Genomic DNA, 18,849 nt, shown 5'->3' on the forward strand with positions numbered 1-18,849 from the left:
GCAGGGGTTGGAGGGGCGAGGGGAAGCAGGGGTTGGAGGGGGCGAGGGAAGCAGGGGTTGGAGGGCGAGGGGAAGCAGGGGTTGGAGGGGCGAGGGGAAGCAGGGGTTGGAGGGGGCGAGGGGAAGCAGGGGTTGGAGGGCGAGGGGAAGCAGGGGTTGGAGGGGCGAGGGGAAGCAGGGGTTGGAGGGGGCGAGGGGAAGCAGGGGTTGGAGGGGGCGAGGGAAGCAGGGGTTGGAGGGGCGAGGGGAAGCAGGGGTTGGAGGGGGCGAGGGAAGCAGGGGTTGGAGGGGCGAGGGGAAGCAGGGGTTGGAGGGGGCGAGGGAAGCAGGGGTTGGAGGGGCGAGGGAAGCAGGGGTTGGAGGGGGCGAGGGGAAGCAGGGGTTGGAGGGGCGAGGGAAGCAGGGGTTGGAGGGGGCGAGGGGAAGCAGGGGTTGGAGGGGCGAGGGGAAGCAGGGGTTGGAGGGGCGAGGGGAAGCAGGGGTTGGAGGGGGCGAGGGAAGCAGGGGTTGGAGGGCGAGGGAAGCAGGGGTTGGAGGGGGCGAGGGAAGCAGGGGTTGGAGGGGCGAGGGGAAGCAGGGGTTGGAGGGGCGAGGGGAAGCAGGGGTTGGAGGGGCGAGGGGAAGCAGGGGTTGGAGGGGCGAGGGAAGCAGGGGTTGGAGGGGGCGAGGGGAAGCAGGGGTTGGAGGGGCGAGGGGAAGCAGGGGTTGGAGGGCGAGGGGAAGCAGGGGTTGGAGGGCGAGGGGAAGCAGGGGTTGGAGGGGCGAGGGAAGCAGGGGTTGGAGGGGGCGAGGGGAAGCAGGGGTTGGAGGGCGAGGGGAAGCAGGGGTTGGAGGGGCGAGGGGAAGCAGGGGTTGGAGGGGGCGAGGGAAGCAGGGGTTGGAGGGGGCGAGGGGAAGCAGGGGTTGGAGGGGCGAGGGGAAGCAGGGGTTGGAGGGGGCGAGGGGAAGCAGGGGTTGGAGGGGGCGAGGGAAGCAGGGGTTGGAGGGGGCGAGGGGAAGCAGGGGTTGGAGGGGCGAGGGGAAGCAGGGGTTGGAGGGGGCGAGGGGAAGCAGGGGTTGGAGGGGCGAGGGAAGCAGGGGTTGGAGGGGGCGAGGGGAAGCAGGGGTTGGAGGGGCGAGGGGAAGCAGGGGTTGGAGGGGGCGAGGGGAAGCAGGGGTTGGAGGGCGAGGGAAGCAGGGGTTGGAGGGGGCGAGGGAAGCAGGGGTTGGAGGGGGCGAGGGAAGCAGGGGTTGGAGGGGGCGAGGGAAGCAGGGGTTGGAGGGGGCGAGGGAAAGCAGGGGTTGGAGGGGGCGAGGGAAGCAGGGGTTGGAGGGGGCGAGGGAAGCAGGGGTTGGAGGGGGCGAGGGAAGCAGGGGTTGGAGGGGGCGAGGGAAGCAGGGGTTGGAGGGGCGAGGGAAGCAGGGGTTGGAGGGGCGAGGGGAAGCAGGGGTTGGAGGGGCGAGGGGAAGCAGGGGTTGGAGGGGGCGAGGGGAAGCAGGGGTTGGAGGGGGCGAGGGGAAGCAGGGGTTGGAGGGGCGAGGGAAGCAGGGGTTGGAGGGGGCGAGGGGAAGCAGGGGTTGGAGGGGCGAGGGAAGCAGGGGTTGGAGGGGGCGAGGGAAGCAGGGGTTGGAGGGGCGAGGGGAAGCAGGGGTTGGAGGGGGCGAGGGGAAGCAGGGGTTGGAGGGGGCGAGGGAAGCAGGGGTTGGAGGGGGCGAGGGGAAGCAGGGGTTGGAGGGGCGAGGGGAAGCAGGGGTTGGAGGGGCGAGGGAAGCAGGGGTTGGAGGGGCGAGGGGAAGCAGGGGTTGGAGGGGGCGAGGGGAAGCAGGGGTTGGAGGGGCGAGGGGAAGCAGGGGTTGGAGGGGGCGAGGGGAAGCAGGGGTTGGAGGGGCGAGGGGAAGCAGGGGTTGGAGGGGGCGAGGGGAAGCAGGGGTTGGAGGGGGCGAGGGGAAGCAGGGGTTGGAGGGGCGAGGGAAGCAGGGGTTGGAGGGGGCGAGGGGAAGCAGGGGTTGGAGGGGGCGAGGGGAAGCAGGGGTTGGAGGGGGCGAGGGGAAGCAGGGGTTGGAGGGGGCGAGGGGAAGCAGGGGTTGGAGGGGCGAGGGGAAGCAGGGGTTGGAGGGGGCGAGGGGAAGCAGGGGTTGGAGGGGCGAGGGGAAGCAGGGGTTGGAGGGGGCGAGGGAAGCAGGGGTTGGAGGGGCGAGGCGAGGGAAGCAGGGGTTGGAGGGGGCGAGGGGAAGCAGGGGTTGGAGGGGGCGAGGGGAAGCAGGGTTGGAGGGGGCGAGGGAAGCAGGGTTGGAGGGGCGAGGGGAAGCAGGGGTTGGAGGGGGCGAGGGGAAGCAGGGGTTGGAGGGGGCGAGGGGAAGCAGGGGTTGGAGGGGGCGAGGGAAGCAGGGGTTGGAGGGGGCGAGGGGAAGCAGGGGTTGGAGGGGCGAGGGGAAGCAGGGGTTGGAGGGGCGAGGGGAAGCAGGGGTTGGAGGGGGCGAGGGGAAGCAGGGGTTGGAGGGGGCGAGGGAAGCAGGGGTTGGAGGGGGCGAGGGGAAGCAGGGGTTGGAGGGGGCGAGGGGAAGCAGGGGTTGGAGGGGCGAGGGGAAGCAGGGGTTGGAGGGGGCGAGGGGAAGCAGGGGTTGGAGGGGCGAGGGGAAGCAGGGGTTGGAGGGGGCGAGGGGAAGCAGGGGTTGGAGGGGCGAGGGAAGCAGGGGTTGGAGGGGGCGAGGGGAAGCAGGGGTTGGAGGGGGCGAGGGGAAGCAGGGGTTGGAGGGGGCGAGGGGAAGCAGGGGTTGGAGGGGCGAGGGGAAGCAGGGGTTGGAGGGGCGAGGGGAAGCAGGGGTTGGAGGGGGCGAGGGAAGCAGGGGTTGGAGGGGCGAGGGGAAGCAGGGGTTGGAGGGGCGAGGGAAGCAGGGGTTGGAGGGGCGAGGGGAAGCAGGGGTTGGAGGGGCGAGGGGAAGCAGGGGTTGGAGGGGGCGAGGGGAAGCAGGGGTTGGAGGGGCGAGGGGAAGCAGGGGTTGGAGGGGGCGAGGGGAAGCAGGGGTTGGAGGGGGCGAGGGAAGCAGGGGTTGGAGGGGCGAGGGGAAGCAGGGGTTGGAGGGGGCGAGGGGAAGCAGGGGTTGGAGGGGGCGAGGGGAAGCAGGGGTTGGAGGGGCGAGGGGAAGCAGGGTTGGAGGGGCGAGGGGAAGCAGGGGTTGGAGGGGGCGAGGGAAGCAGGGGTTGGAGGGGGCGAGGGAAGCAGGGGTTGGAGGGGGCGAGGGAAGCAGGGGTTGGAGGGGGCGAGGGGAAGCAGGGGTTGGAGGGGGCGAGGGAAGCAGGGGTTGGAGGGGGCGAGGGGAAGCAGGGGTTGGAGGGGGCGAGGGAAGCAGGGGTTGGAGGGGGCGAGGGGAAGCAGGGGTTGGAGGGGCGAGGGAAGCAGGGGTTGGAGGGGCGAGGGGAAGCAGGGGTTGGAGGGGCGAGGGGAAGCAGGGGTTGGAGGGGGCGAGGGGAAGCAGGGGTTGGAGGGGCGAGGGGAAGCAGGGGTTGGAGGGGGCGAGGGGAAGCAGGGGTTGGAGGGGCGAGGGGAAGCAGGGGTTGGAGGGGGCGAGGGGAAGCAGGGGTTGGAGGGGGCGAGGGGAAGCAGGGGTTGGAGGGGGCGAGGGGAAGCAGGGGTTGGAGGGGGCGAGGGGAAGCAGGGGTTGGAGGGGGCGAGGGGAAGCAGGGGTTGGAGGGGCGAGGGAAGCAGGGGTTGGAGGGGGCGAGGGGAAGCAGGGGTTGGAGGGGGCGAGGGGAAGCAGGGGTTGGAGGGGGCGAGGGGAAGCAGGGGTTGGAGGGGCGAGGGGAAGCAGGGGTTGGAGGGGCGAGGGGGAGCAGGGGTTGGAGGGGCGAGGGGGAGCAGGGGTTGGAGGGGGCGAGGGGAAGCAGGGGTTGGAGGGGCGAGGGGGCAGGGGTTGGAGGGGGCGAGGGGGCAGGGGTTGGAGGGGGCGAGGGGAGGCAGGGGTTGGAGGGGGCGAGGGAAGGCAGGGGTTGGAGGGGCGAGGGGGGAGCAGGGGTTGGAGGGGCGAGGGGGCAGTGGTTGGAGGGGCGAGGGGGGCAGGGGTTGGAGGGGGCGAGGGGGCAGGGGTTGGAGGGGCGAGGGGAGGCAGGGGTTGGAGGGGCGAGGGGAAGCAGGGGTTGGAGGGGCGAGGGGAAGCAGGGGTTGGAGGGGCGAGGGGAAGCAGGGGTTGGAGGGGGCGAGGGAAGCAGGGGTTGGAGGGGGCGAGGGGAAGCAGGGGTTGGAGGGGGCGAGGAGGAGCAGGGGTTGGAGGGGGCGAGGGGGAGCAGGGGTTGGAGGGGCGAGGGGGAGCAGGGGTTGGAGGGGCGAGGGGGAGCAGGGGTTGGAGGGGGCGAGGGGGAGCAGGGGTTGGAGGGGCGAGGGGGAGCAGGGGTTGGAGGGGGCGAGGGGAGCAGGGGTTGGAGGGGCGAGGGGGAGCAGGGGTTGGAGGGGCGAGGGGAGCAGGGGTTGGAGGGGGCGAGGGGGAGCAGGGGTTGGAGGGGGCGAGGGGGCAGGGGTTGGAGGGGCGAGGGGGGCAGGGGTTGGAGGGGGCGAGGGGAGGCAGGGGTTGGAGGGGGCGAGGGGAAGCAGGGGTTGGAGGGGGCGAGGGGAAGCAGGGGTTGGAGGGGGCGAGGGGGGCAGGGGTTGGAGGGGCGAGGGGGAGGCAGGGGTTGGAGGGGGCGAGGGAAGCAGGGGTTGGAGGGGGCGAGGGGAGCAGGGGTTGAGGGGGCGAGGGGGAGCAGGGGTTGGAGGGGCGAGGGGAGCAGGGGTTGGAGGGGCGAGGGGGAGCAGGGGTTGGAGGGGCGAGGGGGAGCAGGGGTTGGAGGGGGCGAGGGGGAGCAGGGGTTGGAGGGGGCGAGGGGGAGCAGGGGTTGGAGGGGCGAGGGGGAGCAGGGGTTGGAGGGGGCGAGGGGGAGCAGGGGTTGGAGGGGGCGAGGGGGAGCAGGGGTTGGAGGGGGCGAGGGGAGCAGGGGTTGGAGGGGGCGAGGGGGAGCAGGGGTTGGAGGGGCGAGGGGGAGCAGGGGTTGGAGGGGGCGAGGGGGAGCAGGGGTTGGAGGGGGCGAGGGGGAGCAGGGGTTGGAGGGGCGAGGGGGGCAGGGGTTGGAGGGGGCGAGGGGAGGCAGGGGTTGGAGGGGGCGAGGGAAGCAGGGGTTGGAGGGGCGAGGGGGAGCAGGGGTTGGAGGGGGCGAGGGGGAGCAGGGGTTGGAGGGGGCGAGGGGGAGCAGGGGTTGGAGGGGGCGAGGGGGAGCAGGGGTTGGAGGGGCGAGGGGAGCAGGGGTTGGAGGGGCGAGGGGGAGCAGGGGTTGGAGGGGGCGAGGGGGCAGGGGTTGGAGGGGGCGAGGGGGGCAGGGGTTGGAGGGGGCGAGGGGGGCAGGGGTTGGAGGGGCGAGGGGAGGCAGGGGTTGGAGGGGCGAGGGGAAGCAGGGGTTGGAGGGGGCGAGGGGAAGCAGGGGTTGGAGGGGCGAGGGGGCAGGGGTTGGAGGGGGCGAGGGGGGCAGGGGTTGGAGGGCGAGGGGAGGCAGGGGTTGGAGGGGCGAGGGGAAGCAGGGGTTGGAGGGGCGAGGGGAAGCAGGGGTTGGAGGGGGCGAGGGAAGCAGGGGTTGGAGGGGGCGAGGGGAAGCAGGGGTTGGAGGGGGCGAGGGGAAGCAGGGGTTGGAGGGGCGAGGGAAGCAGGGGTTGGAGGGGGCGAGGGGAAGCAGGGGTTGGAGGGGCGAGGGAAGCAGGGGTTGGAGGGGGCGAGGGAAGCAGGGGTTGGAGGGGCGAGGGAAGCAGGGGTTGGAGGGGCGAGGGGAAGCAGGGGTTGGAGGGGCGAGGGAAGCAGGGGTTGGAGGGGCGAGGGGAAGCAGGGGTTGGAGGGGCGAGGGGAAGCAGGGGTTGGAGGGGGCGAGGGGAAGCAGGGGTTGGAGGGGGCGAGGGGAAGCAGGGGTTGGAGGGGGCGAGGGGAAGCAGGGGTTGGAGGGCGAGGGGAAGCAGGGGTTGGAGGGGGCGAGGGGAAGCAGGGGTTGGAGGGGCGAGGGGAAGCAGGGGTTGGAGGGGGCGAGGGAAGCAGGGGTTGGAGGGCGAGGGGAAGCAGGGGTTGGAGGGGGCGAGGGGAAGCAGGGGTTGGAGGGGCGAGGGGAAGCAGGGGTTGGAGGGGGCGAGGGGAAGCAGGGGTTGGAGGGGCGAGGGAAGCAGGGGTTGGAGGGGGCGAGGGGAAGCAGGGGTTGGAGGGGCGAGGGGAAGCAGGGGTTGGAGGGGCGAGGGAAGCAGGGGTTGGAGGGGCGAGGGGAAGCAGGGGTTGGAGGGGGCGAGGGGAAGCAGGGGTTGGAGGGGGCGAGGGGAAGCAGGGGTTGGAGGGGCGAGGGGAAGCAGGGGTTGGAGGGGGCGAGGGAAGCAGGGGTTGGAGGGGCGAGGGGAAGCAGGGGTTGGAGGGGGCGAGGGAAGCAGGGGTTGGAGGGGGCGAGGGAAGCAGGGGTTGGAGGGGGCGAGGGGAAGCAGGGGTTGGAGGGGCGAGGGGAAGCAGGGGTTGGAGGGGGCGAGGGAAGCAGGGGTTGGAGGGGCGAGGGGAAGCAGGGGTTGGAGGGGGCGAGGGGAAGCAGGGGTTGGAGGGGGCGAGGGGAAGCAGGGGTTGGAGGGGGCGAGGGGAAGCAGGGGTTGGAGGGGCGAGGGGAAGCAGGGGTTGGAGGGGCGAGGGAAGCAGGGGTTGGAGGGGGCGAGGGGAAGCAGGGGTTGGAGGGGCGAGGGAAGCAGGGGTTGGAGGGGGCGAGGGAAGCAGGGGTTGGAGGGGCGAGGGGAAGCAGGGGTTGGAGGGCGAGGGGAAGCAGGGGTTGGAGGGGGCGAGGGGAAGCAGGGGTTGGAGGGGGCGAGGGGAAGCAGGGGTTGGAGGGGGCGAGGGGAAGCAGGGGTTGGAGGGGGCGAGGGGAAGCAGGGGTTGGAGGGGGCGAGGGGAAGCAGGGGTTGGAGGGCGAGGGGAAGCAGGGGTTGGAGGGGGCGAGGGGAAGCAGGGGTTGGAGGGGGCGAGGGGAAGCAGGGGTTGGAGGGGCGAGGGGAAGCAGGGGTTGGAGGGGGCGAGGGGAAGCAGGGGTTGGAGGGGCGAGGGGAAGCAGGGGTTGGAGGGGGCGAGGGAAGCAGGGGTTGGAGGGGCGAGGGGAAGCAGGGGTTGGAGGGCGAGGGGAAGCAGGGGTTGGAGGGGCGAGGGAAGCAGGGGTTGGAGGGGCGAGGGAAGCAGGGGTTGGAGGGGCGAGGGGAAGCAGGGGTTGGAGGGGCGAGGGAAGCAGGGGTTGGAGGGCGAGGGGAAGCAGGGGTTGGAGGGGGCGAGGGGAAGCAGGGGTTGGAGGGGGCGAGGGGGAGCAGGGGTTGGAGGGGGCGAGGGGGAGCAGGGGTTGGAGGGGGCGAGGGGGGGCAGGGGTTGGAGGGGGCGAGGGGGGCAGGGGTTGGAGGGGGCGAGGGGGCAGAGGGGGCAGGGGTTGGAGGGGCGAGGGAGGCAGGGGTTGGAGGGGGCGAGGGAAGGCAGGGGTTGGAGGGGGCGAGGGGGGAGCAGGGGTTGGAGGGGGCGAGGGGGGCAGTGGTTGGAGGGGCGAGGGGGGGCAGGGGTTGGAGGGGCGAGGGGGGCAGGGGTTGGAGGGGGCGAGGGGAGGCAGGGGTTGGAGGGGCGAGGGGAAGCAGGGGTTGGAGGGCGAGGGGAAGCAGGGGTTGGAGGGGCGAGGGGAAGCAGGGGTTGGAGGGGGCGAGGAGGAGCAGGGGTTGGAGGGGCGAGGGGGAGCAGGGGTTGGAGGGGGCGAGGGGAGCAGGGGTTGGAGGGGCGAGGGGGAGCAGGGGTTGGAGGGCGAGGGGGAGCAGGGGTTGGAGGGGCGAGGGGAGCAGGGGTTGGAGGGGCGAGGGGGAGCAGGGGTTGGAGGGCGAGGGGGAGCAGGGGTTGGAGGGGCGAGGGGAAGCAGGGGTTGGAGGGGCGAGGGGAAGCAGGGGTTGGAGGGGGCGAGGGGGAGCAGGGGTTGGAGGGGGCGAGGGGAAGCAGGGGTTGGAGGGGGCGAGGGGGCAGGGGTTGGAGGGGGCGAGGGGGCAGGGGTTGGAGGGGCGAGGGGAAGCAGGGGTTGGAGGGGGCGAGGGGAAGCAGGGGTTGGAGGGGGCGAGGGAAGCAGGGGTTGGAGGGGCGAGGGGAAGCAGGGGTTGGAGGGCGAGGGGAAGCAGGGGTTGGAGGGGGCGAGGGGAAGCAGGGGTTGGAGGGGCGAGGGGAGGCAGGGGTTGGAGGGCGAGGGAAGCAGGGGTTGGAGGGGGCGAGGGGAAGCAGGGGTTGGAGGGGGCGAGGGGGAGCAGGGGTTGGAGGGGCGAGGGGGAGCAGGGGTTGGAGGGGCGAGGGGGAGCAGGGGTTGGAGGGGGCGAGGGGGAGCAGGGGTTGGAGGGGGCGAGGGGGAGCAGGGGTTGGAGGGGGCGAGGGGGAGCAGGGGTTGGAGGGGCGAGGGGGAGCAGGGGTTGGAGGGGCGAGGGGAGCAGGGGTTGGAGGGGGCGAGGGGGAGCAGGGGTTGGAGGGCGAGGGGGAGCAGGGGTTGGAGGGGGCGAGGGGAGCAGGGGTTGGAGGGGGCGAGGGGGAGCAGGGGTTGGAGGGGGCGAGGGGGAGCAGGGGTTGGAGGGGGCGAGGGGGAGCAGGGGTTGGAGGGGGCGAGGGGGAGCAGGGGTTGGAGGGCGAGGGGAGCAGGGGTTGGAGGGGGCGAGGGGAGCAGGGGTTGGAGGGGCGAGGGGGAGCAGGGGTTGGAGGGGGCGAGGGAGCAGGGGTTGGAGGGGCGAGGGGGAGCAGGGGTTGGAGGGGCGAGGGGGAGCAGGGGTTGGAGGGGGCGAGGGGAGCAGGGGTTGGAGGGCGAGGGGGAGCAGGGGTTGGAGGGGGCGAGGGGGAGCAGGGGTTGGAGGGGCGAGGGGGGCAGGGGTTGGAGGGGGCGAGGGGGCAGGGGTTGGAGGGGGCGAGGGGAGGCAGGGGTTGGAGGCGAGGGAAGCAGGGGTTGGAGGGCGAGGGAAGCAGGGGTTGGAGGGGCGAGGGGGCAGGGGTTGGAGGGGGCGAGGGGGGCAGGGGTTGGAGGGGGCGAGGGCGCAGGGGTTGGAGGGGCGAGGGAAGCAGGGGTTGGAGGGGCGAGGGGAAGCAGGGGTTGGAGGGGGCGAGGGAAGCAGGGGTTGGAGGGGGCGAGGGGAAGCAGGGGTTGGAGGGGCGAGGGGAAGCAGGGGTTGGAGGGGGCGAGGGGAAGCAGGGGTTGGAGGGGCGAGGGGAAGCAGGGGTTGGAGGGGCGAGGGGAAGCAGGGGTTGGAGGGGCGAGGGGAAGCAGGGGTTGGAGGGGGCGAGGGGAAGCAGGGGTTGGAGGGGCGAGGGGAAGCAGGGGTTGGAGGGGGCGAGGGGAAGCAGGGGTTGGAGGGGGCGAGGGGAAGCAGGGGTTGGAGGGGCGAGGGGAAGCAGGGGTTGGAGGGGCGAGGGAAGCAGGGGTTGGAGGGGCGAGGGAAGCAGGGGTTGGAGGGGGCGAGGGGAAGCAGGGGTTGGAGGGGCGAGGGGAAGCAGGGGTTGGAGGGGCGAGGGGAAGCAGGGGTTGGAGGGGCGAGGGGAAGCAGGGGTTGGAGGGCGAGGGGAAGCAGGGGTTGGAGGGGGCGAGGGAAGCAGGGGTTGGAGGGGGCGAGGGGAAGCAGGGGTTGGAGGGCGAGGGGAAGCAGGGGTTGGAGGGCGAGGGAAGCAGGGGTTGGAGGGGCGAGGGAAGCAGGGGTTGGAGGGGGCGAGGGGAAGCAGGGGTTGGAGGGGCGAGGGGAAGCAGGGGTTGGAGGGGGCGAGGGAAGCAGGGGTTGGAGGGCGAGGGGAAGCAGGGGTTGGAGGGGCGAGGGGAAGCAGGGGTTGGAGGGCGAGGGGAAGCAGGGGTTGGAGGGGGCGAGGGGGAGCAGGGGTTGGAGGAGGCGAGGGGGGCAGGGGTTGGAGGGGGCGAGGGGGCAGGGGTTGGAGGGGGCGAGAGGGGCGAGGGGAAGCAGGGGTTGGAGGGGCGAGGGGAGGCAGGGGTTGGAGGGGCGAGGGGAAGCAGGGGTTGGAGGGGCGAGGGGGAGCAGGGGTTGGAGGGCGAGGGGGAGCAGGGGTTGGAGGGGCGAGGGAGGCAGGGGTTGGAGGGCGAGGGGAAGCAGGGGTTGGAGGGGGCGAGGGAAGCAGGGGTTGGAGGGGGCGAGGGGGAGCAGGGGTTGGAGGGCGAGGGGAGCAGGGGTTGGAGGGGCGAGGGGAGCAGGGGTTGGAGGGGGCGAGGGGAGGCAGGGGTTGGAGGGGCGAGGGGAAGCAGGGGTTGGAGGGGCGAGGGAAGCAGGGGTTGGAGGGCGAGGGGGCAGGGGTTGGAGGGGCGAGGGGGGCAGGGGTTGGAGGGGCGAGGGGGCAGGGGTTGGAGGGGCGAGGGGAGGCAGGGGTTGGAGGGGCGAGGGGAGGCAGGGGTTGGAGGGGGCGAGGGGAAGCAGGGGTTGGAGGGGCGAGGGGAAGCAGGGGTTGGAGGGGGCGAGGGGAAGCAGGGGTTGGAGGGGGCGAGGGAAGCAGGGGTTGGAGGGGCGAGGGAAGCAGGGGTTGGAGGGCGAGGGGAAGCAGGGGTTGGAGGGGGCGAGGGAAGCAGGGGTTGGAGGGGCGAGGGAAGCAGGGGTTGGAGGGCGAGGGGAAGCAGGGGTTGGAGGGCGAGGGGAGGCAGGGGTTGGAGGGGCGAGGGGAGGCAGGGGTTGGAGGGGCGAGGGGAGGCAGGGGTTGGAGGGGCGAGGGGAAGCAGGGGTTGGAGGGCGAGGGAAGCAGGGGTTGGAGGGGCGAGGGGAGCAGGGGTTGGAGGGGGCGAGGGGAAGCAGGGGTTGGAGGGGCGAGGGGAAGCAGGGGTTGGAGGGGGCGAGGGGAAGCAGGGGTTGGAGGGGGCGAGGGGAAGCAGGGGTTGGAGGGGGCGAGGGGAAGCAGGGGTTGGAGGGGGCGAGGGGAGCAGGGGTTGGAGGGGGCGAGGGGAGCAGGGGGCGAGGGGAGCAGGGGTTGGGAGCAAAACTGAAGGTTTGCATCGGCTGTCAAGTACCCTTGCACCAGTGGAGCCAAAAACTCCAGCAAACTCCCACAAGAACGTGGAAATAATTAGGGCCACTATCGGAGTAGTTGTTGGTGATGGACAAATAAACAAGATCCAAACCTGGGTGCCCCTCACAATGAGCTTTATGCTAAAATGGGAATTGCAATTAAAAAAATTTTTTGCAAAAAGGGGACATCTCCAAAAGAGAAATATGCTGGTCATGTCCAATGATGCACAGGTGTCAGAAACAAAACTTTGCAATGCAGTCAGGACAAAAAAAAAAAATAAAAAAAAAATTGTTTAGCAAGAACAGCATTGGGATGTAGCCTGGTGTTGGCTCAGTGGTTAGGGTGGTGGCTTGGGATCCTCGGGTCCTGAGTTGAAGCTCCGTCGGCCACTGAATTAATACACCAGGGGGTTGACTCAGCCTGTCATCCTTCCGAGGTCGGTGAAATGAGTACCAGTTCCAATGTGTGTACTGGGGAGGAGCACTGCATCAGCGACACAGTCACGCTTCAAGAAATGATAGCTGCCCCAGCAGCTGAGCTGCCATACGACCATAGCACTCGGGTTCAACAATCATATATTTTCAAACAAATAAAGGAACAATTGTGTTATCAAAATGAACATCAATTTACCTTTTTTCCTTTAGACTGGCTTGCATCATCCAATAATTCCTGGTTTTCAACAGTTTCCTCATGGTGACCTTGTTGCAAGCCACCTTGAATGGTCGCCTCAACTACATCCAAATGCTGCTGCTGACAATCTCCATCCAACAACTCTGCTTCTTCCAACACTTCAAGATGCTTCACATCACTTTCCACACCTTGGGAACTGCTCAACTTATTAATAATCAATTTTCCATCCTCATCATACAGTCGTACTGTCAAGGTGTCTGTGATGACATCTCGCTCCACAACCTCCATATTAAATGATTTCTCAATAGCCAGGTTTTGGAAAACTGCAAAACCGATTTCATGCGTCGAAGACCAGCCCTCCAGCTGGCAGTGAAATGCAAATGGTGGCACATTTGCCAGTCCAATGGGTATTTGCTTTATGTCCTCCATGTTAACATCATCCGAATTGCCAAAATCGACAAAATGAACCGAGGTGCTCCCTTCTCTCGTTTCCATGACACAGGCACGATACAAAGCACCATCTTCACCATATCTTGCCAGGCAGAATGTGGTTGGTGGAAGTGGGCCAGAAATAGCAAGCCCAGTGACATCCTGCTCTTCAATTGCCTGCATTAAGTCCCATAATGGCCCATCAGCATTCACTTTCAACTGACACCAGAAATCAAGTGGTGATGAAGCAACGGAAATATACACATCACATCTGGTTCCCGGCTCCATCGGAGATTCAAATACGGTCGGAAGTTTACCAACAATGCTTTCATCTTCATCTTCTTCCTGCACAAGTGAAGCTGCATCATTAACCAAAGCTGCACAAGATTGCATAGGCTTTTCAACATAATCTTGCAGTTTCACAAGATTATCTGCAAAATCCTCCCCTCCTTCAAACAGGTTCACCTCCCATAGTGAATCACATTTATGCAAAAACTTGCACTGCAAGTTATCGCTTTTGGTCAAATCAGCCACACAATCCAACACCTGACTGGACCAGGTTTTTTGCGCATCCAAACAAGATCCAACAATGCAGCAGGGAATACTCATCCGAGGCTGTGTGAGAAATGGCGCGGATATACTACGAACCATCGCAGCAGGAACCTTCTCAAAATTTCCATAATCAACAAACTCCACGGTGACAGTTCCATCGGTTTCCGGATCACTTTGTACAACGGCTCTGTACCAACAGTGATCGGAGCTGAACAGCGCTACCACAACCACGCCTGGGACGAGCAAAGATTCCTCAACAGATTCAACAGCCAAAGATGATGCATACTCAGCATTCAACTCTTCAGCAAGTGCAACTATGCAATCTACATCTGAAGCAAGCTGGACAAAAATGGACTGAGGGTTGTTAGCATACGAAACAAACACACTGCAGGTGCATCCTATTGTTATTTTGGTCATAGGAGGAAAGCTGGCAAGTGTTGGTAACGACACAGACAACAGTTGTGCAGGTGGGTTTCCCACAGCAACCTTCGAAAGACTTTGGCTTTCATTCCTTGCTGCCGACTGTGGGAAACAACCAAAAGCTTCTCTTCCTTTAGCATTTTGGGGATTGACAGGGCTCAAAACCATCTTTGTTTTCGTTGCTTCTTGTGCAGCCTCAAGTTTCTGTGCCTGACCTTCCTCTCGAGATCCACTTGCATTCGTCTGTCTCCTGTGCTGAGATTTGTACACTGTTGAAGCAATTTTTATACAATCCTCTGGTTCATTTCCTTTCTGTCCAAATTGTGTTTTTCCTTGCATCAAGCCAACATTCAAGTGGCTGCTCGCATGTGGATCGAGACGCCGACAGTTTATGCTCGTATTACCAGCTACCATTCCATGATTTACAGCAGAGTTTTCCTCATCAACCCGAGGTGCCACCTTTTTAGCAATCGAAACATTCTTGCGTGTCAGAAGTAACTCACGAATCACAGCATTGATGCGTTTGGAGTCCCTGAAGAGGTCCAGGCCAAGCCTACCATCAGAGTCCCGAAAGGAAACCACTGCACGCAGAGGGCAATCCACCAACTCCAAAAAGTGACCTTTGGTCAAATCCAGTTCGCTCTGCGAAAATTGATACTTCATTAGAATGTGAAAAACTAAAATCTACAATGAGATACCTGAGGAAAGGATTTAATATTAAAAGATAAATGCCACCTTATGAACAAAAATCAAAACAGCAAAAGTAGTAAATTTGAACATTTGCACCAATGCATCATTACACACATCTCTTTAAACTTGGTCCACGATTGAATATAGCAGTATGGTGTTATATGGAGCAAGTCACAGTTAACACCAAAAAAGAAAAATAATAATTCCTGTGACCCGTATCTTGCCAAAAGGTGACCAAGTGTGACTTCTTTAAGGTCACACTGAGGTGAACAGAGCTGCTATCCACCAGGAGCAACTCCTTGAGGAATATCTGCCTACGAGAGATTCCGATGAGAATCGTTCTACAGAGTAACCATGAAAAATATGCTTTTGCCTCATAACGTCACCAAATGACGTCATAATGTCTCAAGCTTGACATATCTAGAAAGCACTCGTCGAGGTGTTCAATTTGAGGTACTACACGATATGGTTCCTAAAACTTGAAAATTTGACCTTGGGGTCAAATATGTTTGACCTGAGGCGCTAACCATGAAGGTCAAGGCCAATCGCCACCAAAAATTAATCAGCTGAGCGCCAGACCATGAACTATATTCCCATGAAGTTTGAAGACGATCCGATCAAAATTACTCAAAAAATAAGGGTTTCGTCGACTCCCCTGATTTGCGACAAAGTGACCTTGACCTTTGACCTTCAAAATTTTATGCGCTGAAAGTGACCTCTATAGGCCTCTCATATGCGAAGTTACAAAAATTTCCAATGACAACTGTGCTCTGCAGAGTGATTTATACGTGATTACAGACAAAAATAAAAAATAAAAAAAAAATAAAAAAATGAAGGTCAAGGCCAATTGCCACCAAAAATTAATCAGCTGAGCGCCAGACCATGTACTATGTTACCATGAAGTTTGAAGACTATCCGATCAAAATTACTCAAAAAAATAAGGGTTTCGTCGACTCCCCTGATTTGCGCCAAAGTGACCTTGACCTTCAAAATTTTGTGCACTGAAAGGGACCTCTATAGGCCTCTGATATGCGAAGTTACAAAAATTTCCGATGTTAACTGTGCTCTGCAGAATTTTTTATACGTGATTACAGACAAACAAACAAAAAAAAAATACAAGCTGACCTAACATATCTTGCAAAACTTCGTTTTGGCAAGATAATGAACCAATGTCACCCCCAGGGTGACCAGTATCTTGCCAAAATTTGAACACGAGTGACTTATTTAAGGTCACACTGAGGTGAACAGAACTGCTATCCACTAGGAGCGACTCCTTGAGGAATATCTGCCAACGAGAGATTCCGATGATAATCCTTTTACAGTGACCATGAACAATACGTGTTTGCTTCATAACGTTACCCAATGACGTCATAATGGCTAAAGCTCGACATATCTAGAAAACTCAGAGGACTTCAATTTGAGGTACTACAGGATATGGTTCCTAAAACTTGAAAATTTGACTTTGGGGTCAAATATGTTCAACCTCAGGCGCAAACCCTGAAGGTCGATCACAAACAAACACTAATAAACTGAGCGCTAAGCCATTGACTACATTCCCACAAAGTTTGGAGATGATTCGATGAAAATTACTCAAAAAGAAGGGTTTCATCGAACTCCATAATTGACTTCAAAGTGATCTTGACGTTTATATTTTCGTACAGTTAATGGTATCTCTCCAGGACCGTTGAACATGAAATATCAAGAGATTTTGATGAGAACTGAGGAAATAAAATTTTCATGAAAAATCCGTTTTTTCATCATGACGTCATCAAGTCAAACTTTTCATAGATCCGGAAAGCACTTATCAAGCGCTTTCATATGAGGTATTACTCGATATGGTATCTAAGATTTCAAAATTTGACCTTTGGGTCAAAAACTTTCGACCTCCAGCGCTAACCATGAAGGTCAAGGCCAATCGCCACCAAAAATTAATCAGCTGAGTGCCAGACCATGAACTATATTCCCATGAAGTTTGAAGACGATCCGATCAAAATTACTCAAAAAATAAGGGTTTCGTCGACTCCCCTGATTTGCGACAAAGTGACCTTGACCTTAAATTTTATGCGCTGAAAGGGACCTCTATAGGACTCTGATATGCAAAGTTACAAAAATTTTCAATGATAACTGTGCTCTGCAGAGTGATCGATACGTGATTACAGACAAACAAAAAAAAATAAAATAAAATAAAATAAAACAAACATACAAGCTGACCAACATATCTTGCAAAAACTTCGTTTTGGCAAGATAATAAGGAAGATTCTTATAAAGTCTTGCTTTGCGTTTTGCACTAAACAGTGAGGTGCCACCATATTTGTCTGAATGTTGAATCAAATTTACTCTGCTCTCAAGGCATAAATATATACATTTTTTATTTCCAGGCTTACTGGGGTCTTCCTTCACCTTCTCCTTTGGCCTGCTAGACAACGCCTCGACTTACAACAGGCCACACCAATAAAGTTGGTGTTTTCACTTTCCTCACTTGTATTATCGAATGCCTGATCATCTATCGATAATTCCAGCAGTGTGTGTGCGTGTGCGTGTGCGTGTGCGTGTGCGTGTGCGTGTGCGTGTGTGTCCGCTTTTTCTCAACAACCTCTGGACCGATGTAATTGAAACTTGCCAGGTATATTGCTGGGGACCTGAGGATGTGCCTTTTCAAGGTTTGATATTAATCGGACAAGTGCTTCCCAAGTTATGGCCATTTATTTACCAAACCAATGACAAGACATGTTGTTGCGTGGGCATGGCCGATGGGGAAGGGAAGCACAGCCATGTTCCCCATTACGGGTTACAACGTACAGGCTTCCGGAGAGTGATGACTTCGTGTATTCTAATAATTTCTCGATTTCTTATGCGCATTTAAAAGCACAATGGCCAAAGTTATGATCGTTTTCATATTAGACGGTGTATAAGTTTCGGGAACATCAGTGCTGGTATGCTCCGAACCAGGAAGTAAATTTTTTCTCTCTTTTCTCTTCTCTTTTTGTTTTTCCTTGCCACGACATTGCGAAAAGGTAAAATACGTTGGCGCGAATTGAATAATTGGGTATTAAAAATAAATTGCGAATAATATCGAACTTCCGAGTCACGCACGTACGGGCACGTGAGAGCGAAGAAACGGCCTGTGTGGTTTATTTTTTTTTTTTTTTTTTTAACGGGCACGTACTAGTACCTACGAATCGCTGGATGCATTGCAATGCTTATAAACGCCTGGAGACGCCAATGTTCCTGGCTTTATTTAATTTCCTCTCCTCAACCTCAAAAATCTCATCCCAGCCAAATATCAAAATTTAAATTCACACTTCAGCAGTTCCAACTGATAGAATAAAATAAAAAAAAAAAGTGTTCATTTGTCAAATCCGGACATTGCTTGGGCGTTTGCAGATGCATGGATTTATATGACCGATCAGCAAATTGCTAATCGCTTGCCAAGCCAGCTGTTCCTTATCAACAGTTTCGTTGGAATCCCCAAGACACTTGGCGAGTGCCCGACAATATTGCCACAGTCACTGAATACATCGATCAAATTGCACAAAGTTCAGGGACCATTCATCTGTGCTTTGCCATGCAGTACCTCAGGTGGTGACTCACTAGCTGAAAATGTGCAAATGCTCCTTCACACCACATTTCCCTTTTTTGTACAATCTTGTTTCATCATATGACCCAACACTTCATCAATACGTGGAAAAAAAAATTTAATGTTTCATTTTTAAAAGTTTCTAAAACTGTTTGGTTGGAGTGCTGCTTGAGTGTTGGGCTTAACATCTCTGAGATTAGGAAGGCAAAATAAATTACATGATTACAATGAGTAAAAAATGTTTTCAGTTGTGACATAACAATGAACCACCACATCACGGCAGGATAGCCAAAAGGTATGCAAACTCGCTCTAAGCTGTCTCGCCTGGGTAAGAATCCCAACCCAGCTGTAAACCATCACCCGCCTCCCCCACCCCTCCCTCTGAAGGACTAACGATCTACTTTTCAATTTTCCAGGTGGATAGCACAGGTTTTATATAGAACCTGGTGGTGAAAGAAAATGTTGCTGTTTGGGCACATTTTATCGCCATTCCCTTCCCCACACGACACCATCACTCCCCTTACTGTCAAGTTGCATTCCCAAATGATTCTCATCCTGCTCACAGGGCAATTTGCACATTGCATTCCTCCAAGCACGTCCTTCCCTCGGTGTACTGCAGTAAGAGTGGAGGGTGGAGGGTTCTTGTCAGAGGAGTCCGAAGTGATGGCCCGCTGGACCGGTTATTTTGAGCGGCTGTACCAGGCTGGTCCACCAGCTGTCGAGTTGGATGTCAGGGGTTTTACTGTTAAAACTGTGATCCACCTTACTTTGTGGAAACATAGGCAACAGTGAACAGTTGAAATGGGGTAAAGCTCCTGGGATCTGTGGCATACATGCTGAAATGTTGTGCTCTGTCTGGAACACAGGCATCATCCCATCTGTCTGGAAGAGGGGCCTTGTTGCCCCCTCTCTGGAAAGGGAAAGGTGATTGCCAGGACTGCAACAACTATCGAGGGGTGACACTGCTCTCTTAAGTCGATTGTGATATCGTCTCGGTGATGACGCTGCCGAGCAAGGTCTTTGCCATCATTGACTTGAGCACCAACACCCAAAAGAGTCAGGCTTTACACGAAAGAGGTCAACGATTGACTGTATCCTTTCTCTTCGGATCCTCACCGAACACAGATGAGCGTTTCAGCAGGGGCTGCTTGCAGCCTACGTTGATCTCTGTTAAGCGTTCGATTCGGTGAATCAGGATGCCTGCTGGAGGATTCTTGGTCTTCGTGGGGTGCCACCAAAACTGATCAATCTGATGTCTGAACTACACTCTGGAACTGAGAGTGCTGCGAGATGTGGTGGTGCAATCTCAGACTTATTTCCAGTTGTTAATGGAGTTCGTCAGGGGTGTGGACTGGACCCCACACTTTTCAGCGCCTGTACGAACTGGATTCTGTGGAGGATGTCGGAGAGATCAAGCTGTGGTGCGTCGTTTGGGAATGTCATGAGATCTGTGACCTTGATTTCGCAGATGATGCAGACATCTTTTGCAGAGACTTTAGATATCCTTTTGGGGGCCCTCGGGGTGCTGAATGAGTCGGAGCCGCTGGGATTACGTGTTTCCT

General features: G+C 60.7%; 1 protein-coding gene across 2 annotated transcripts in view; it reads right to left on the minus strand.

Moving 5' to 3' along the window:
- Positions 1-18,849, minus strand: part of LOC147017268 (uncharacterized) — a 39,451-nt gene that overhangs the window by 14,183 nt on the left and 6,419 nt on the right. For both annotated transcript variants that reach the window (XM_085846739.1, XM_085846738.1), the window contains exon 3: positions 11,620-13,662. In XM_085846739.1, the coding sequence (XP_085702865.1) occupies positions 11,620-13,662 (2,043 nt within the window). The remainder of the gene's footprint in view (positions 1-11,619; positions 13,663-18,849) is intronic.

The sequence above is a fragment of the Eptatretus burgeri genome, chromosome 11, assembly GCF_056783735.1.
Source record: "Eptatretus burgeri isolate ZD-2024b chromosome 11, Ebu_testis_v1, whole genome shotgun sequence".
In the NCBI taxonomy this organism is placed as follows: domain Eukaryota; kingdom Metazoa; phylum Chordata; class Myxini; order Myxiniformes; family Myxinidae; genus Eptatretus; species Eptatretus burgeri.